The sequence below is a fragment of the Salvelinus sp. IW2-2015 genome, unplaced genomic scaffold (genome assembly GCF_002910315.2).
Source record: "Salvelinus sp. IW2-2015 unplaced genomic scaffold, ASM291031v2 Un_scaffold1906, whole genome shotgun sequence".
Taxonomy (NCBI): Eukaryota; Metazoa; Chordata; class Actinopteri; order Salmoniformes; family Salmonidae; genus Salvelinus; species Salvelinus sp. IW2-2015.
The window spans coordinates 83,221-87,796 of NW_019943267.1; the positions used below are offsets into that span (position 1 = coordinate 83,221).

Below are 4,576 nucleotides of genomic sequence, written 5' to 3' on the forward strand. Positions count from 1 at the left end.
ACCAGTGAAATATACCTGGTGGGACGCTCGTGCTCGGGTGGGGTGTTGCTATGTGTGACCGTGAGCTGAGATAAGGGGGCGGGATTTACCTAGCAAAGACTTAAGATGACCTGGAGTGCCATGTTAATGGGTTGGTAAAAAGTACAGTATTTTATTCAGAATGTATTAAAGTTAGTTACTTTAATCTTGTACATCAAAAGTATTTACACCAAGGGGGGTATTATTGATCCGAATTCCGTTGGGTGTTACTGAGTACTGCCGATGTACTGTGTTGCCTCTGCACAGTAACGCTACAGTATAGGGAGGTGATGGAGAAGGTGTATATAGGGAGGTGTTATAGGAGGTTTTATAGGGAGGGGTATTAGGCAGGGGTATAAGGGAGGCGAGGTACAGGGGAAATAGGTTGTGGTATAGGGAGATGTATAGGGAGTAGGTACAGGGAGGGGTATAGGGAGATGTATAGGGGAGGGTTGTACAGGGAGGTGTATAGGAGGTGTATAGGAGATGTATAGGAGGTGGATAGGGAAGGAGGGTATTTAGCCGAGGGGTAAGGGGAGGTGATATAGGGCAAAAAAAAAAATCTAATTTTTTGTTTTTGTTGAAAAGAACACAAAGGATTTGTAGGTAAAGTCATGCCAGAGTCAGACAATCACCTTCATTTGAAACTCTCTGTCAAACAGAGTGTGGTGCCTTAACACGATGCCTGTAATTCACCATCTGCATTTCACGTCAAATATAGTAGAGCCTTCACATCACTCAGAGTTTAATCATTCTAATCAATTTGTCAGTAATCCCACCCATAATCCTGATAAATGAGTCAGTAATCCCATCCATAATCCTGATCGATTAGTCAGTAATCCCACCCATAATCCTGATCAATTAGTCAGTAATCCCATCCATAATCCTGATAAATTAGTCAGTAATCCCACCCATAATCCTGATCAATTAGTCAGTAATCCCACCCATACTCCTGATCGATTAGTCAGTAATTTGATCCATAATCCTTAACAATTAATCAGTAATCCCACCCATAATCTTGAACAATTAGTCACTTGTCCCACCCATAATCCTAATCAATTTGTCAGTAATCCCACCCATAATCCTGATGAATTTGTCAGTAATCCCGCCCATAATCCTGAACAATTAGTCAGTAATCCCACCCATAATCCTGGACACTTATTCACTAGTCCCACCCATCATCCTAATCAATTTGTCAGTAATCCCACCCATAATCCTGATTAATTTGCCAGTAATCCCACCCATAATCCTGAACAATTAGTCGGTAATCCCACCCATAATCCTGATCAATTAGTCATTAATCCCACCCATAATCTAAAGGAAATATGTGTTAAGGGTTAATCTGCCAACAGGCATCTTGTTTTAACCATTTTAGGTTAAATGGTTAACCTGTACTTTAAAGGGTAGTTTTAAAACCATTGTCCATCCATGTTCTGTCCACCCCTCTTAAGAACATTGGGTTGCAGTTTGTTACCTGATGTTAATACGACCGACATGCCCGATGAAATATATATATATTTTTTTTTCACAACAGATAAAAACATAAATTACAGCAGAATTTAATGTGAATTCTGTTTGAATGAAGTTGGATATTGTCAAAAATGTTTTACTTGAAACGTTTTTTTTACATCGCAGGACAACATCACAAGAGATGTTTACTTTCTCTGGAAGTTGTTTGTGAATGAACTTTGAACCTCAGCCAGTTCAAGTGCTTAACTTATTGTGAAATGGATGGAACCGTAATAAAAAGTTGTAAAAAACCAAACAGGAATAGTGTTTTTTTTTTATTTATAGTCAGTCACATTGTCTTTTGAGAAATGATCCCCATTGAAAGACTCAACCGTAGAGTAGGACGGGTGAAGAAGTTACAACACAGCCTGACATTTTCCCCCCTCTATTATAAAATTAACTTCTATTATCTTGAAAGCATCCGTCAAAACCATTAAATTATCCTTTTCTCTGCAATGTTTCAATAAAACCAACTTTGGAAAGAATTAAGACACAAATATACACTGAATTACACACTGAATTACACAGGGAAATACACACAGAAATACACACAGACACAAGGAGCCTTTAACTTACCTGATCTGTTAGTCCTTACTGTCATGTCTAAAGAACAGTTAACCCTCTCATCAGCCCTCACCAACACACACAAACCACTGCAGAATCAATCACAGTCAAGAACGTATGACCAAAGTTAATTTTTTATTTTTATTTCACCTTTATTTAACCAGGTAGGCCAGTTGAGAATAAATTCTCATTTACAACTGCGACCTGGCAAAGCAGGTCTACAAAAACAACAACACAGAGTTACACAAACAAACGTACATTCAATAACACAAGAGAAAAATATATGTGCAGTGTGTGCAAATGTAGTAAGATTAGGGAGGTAAGGCAATAAATAGGCCATAGAGGCCGAATAATTACAATTTAGCATTAACCCTGGAGTGATAGATGTGCAGATGATGATGTGCAAGTAGAGATACTGGGATGCAAAAGAGCAAAAAAATACAAATATGGGGATGAGGTAGTTAGGTGTGCTATGTACAGATGGGCTGTGTACAGGTACAGTGATCGGTAAGATGCTCTGGTAGCTGATGCTTAAAGTCAGAGAGGGAGATATAAGTCTACAGCTTCAGTGATTTTTGCAATTCGTTCCAGTCAATGGCAGCAGCGAACTGCAATGAAAGGCGGCCTAAGTAGGTGTTGGTTTTGGGGATGACCAGTGAAATATACCTGGTGGAGCGCGTGCTACGGGTGGGCGTTGCTATGGTGACCAGTGAGCTGAGATAAGGTGGGGCTTTACCTAGCAAAGACTTGTAGATGACCTGGAGCCAGTGGGTTTGGCGACGAATATGTAGCGAGGACCAGCCAACGAGAGCATACAGGTCGCANTCTCTCTCTGTCCAGGGTGGTGGCTGTCGGTTCCACAGGTATAACTGCTCACTAGATTCTCCCAGGAAGGGCTGGAGCTTCATGCACCCAGGCCGTCTGACACACCTTCATGAAGGCCTGCCCACCACCAACGGAACCCGCTACATTGCTATCTCCTTCATCGACCCTTGAAATCTACACTACGCTAAGCATAGGATTTGATCAGGTTTCATTTGTTTTTGTTGTGGTTGATATGATCTATTTTGTTTGTAATGATAAAGTGCCTTATGTTGTACTTTATACGTTTTACTGATGCCAGTTACTGTACAAATACATACATAAATAGTTTAAAAAGACAAGAAAGGAATTGTGGGTAATGTCATGCCCGAGTCAGGCGATCCCCTTCATATGAAACTCTCTGTCAAACAGAGTGTGGTGCCTTAAAAGGGACGTGATGACTTGTAATGACTGGCGGTCAGCGGTTTAGGTAAAGCTTCATTCTTCATCTTCAAATCACCCATACGCTAATAATCATTATTTATTAGTCAGCAATCCAACCCATACTCTTAAGGAAAAATCTATGTGTTAAGGATTAATGCCAATGGGAATTCCTGGCTTTTCTTAGCTGTTTTAATTCAATTACCTGTTTGTATGTTTCACATGAATTTTTCTTGTTTTGAAACCATTTTCCATGTTCTGTCTACACCTTTTTGTAAACGTTGGGTTGCAGTTTGTTACCTGATGTTAATACATGCCCAAAGAAAGATATTTGAATTTTGGTAACTTTGCACACCAGATAATAAAATATATGACTTCGTAATTTAATATGAATTCTGGAAATCTAGTTCGATATTGTCAAAAAATATTTTACTTGACATGATTTTTTTTGAATCGCAGGACAGTAAGCCGTTAATGGCGTTTCGTTCCTAAACTGAAACATTTTAGAGATGTTTACGTTCTCTGAAAGTTGTTTGTGAATGAACTTTGAACCTCAAAGTTCAAAGTGCTTAACTTATTGATGGAAATGGAATAAAATCTGTTAAAAAAAAAAACAGGAATAGCGATTTATTTTTTCTTCTTCACTTCCCTTCAACTGCATTTTGTTTGGATAAATGATCCTTGATGACAGAGTACCCAGCAGTCAACAGGAGACGTGAAAGATCTAGCTACGAACAGCTTGTAGTTTCCCCTTCTACTGTCACTTCTATTAGCTTGAAGCCATCCGTCGACACCATTCAATTCTCTTTTTCTCTGCATTGCTTCAAGGAAAAGATTGCAATCTGTGGATGGAATTGAGACTCCCTCATCAGAAATGCCAATCTGTTCAACCTTATTGTGTTTATAAAAAAAACACACTGACAACGATGGCTAGATTAACCTCACTAGGGTATGTGGACGGTAGCATCCACCTCGTCAACAGCCAGTGAAACTGCAGGGCACCAAATTCAAAAACAACAGAAATCCCATAATTAAAATCCTCAAACATACAAGTATTATACACCATATTAAATACACTTGTTGTAAATCCAGCCACAGTGTCCGATTTCAAAAAGGCTTTACGACGAAGACACCAAACAATTATGTTAGGTCAGAGCCAATCACAGAAAAACACAGCCATTTTTCCAGCCAAGAGAGAAGTCACAAAAAGCATTTCACCGGATATTGGTCGAGGGGGAAACCC

The 4,576-nt window shown here is 39.3% G+C and overlaps 1 protein-coding gene across 1 annotated transcript in view; it reads left to right on the forward strand.

The window, feature by feature from the left end:
• Positions 1–3,945, forward strand: part of LOC112072373 (procollagen-lysine,2-oxoglutarate 5-dioxygenase 2-like) — a 62,328-nt gene extending 58,383 nt beyond the window's left edge. Inside the window, 1 exon segment of the mRNA XM_070439775.1 lies at positions 2,932–3,945. Coding sequence (XP_070295876.1) covers positions 2,932–3,087 — 156 coding nt within the window. The 3' untranslated portion in view covers positions 3,088–3,945.
• Positions 3,946–4,576: the final 631 nt, after the last annotated feature.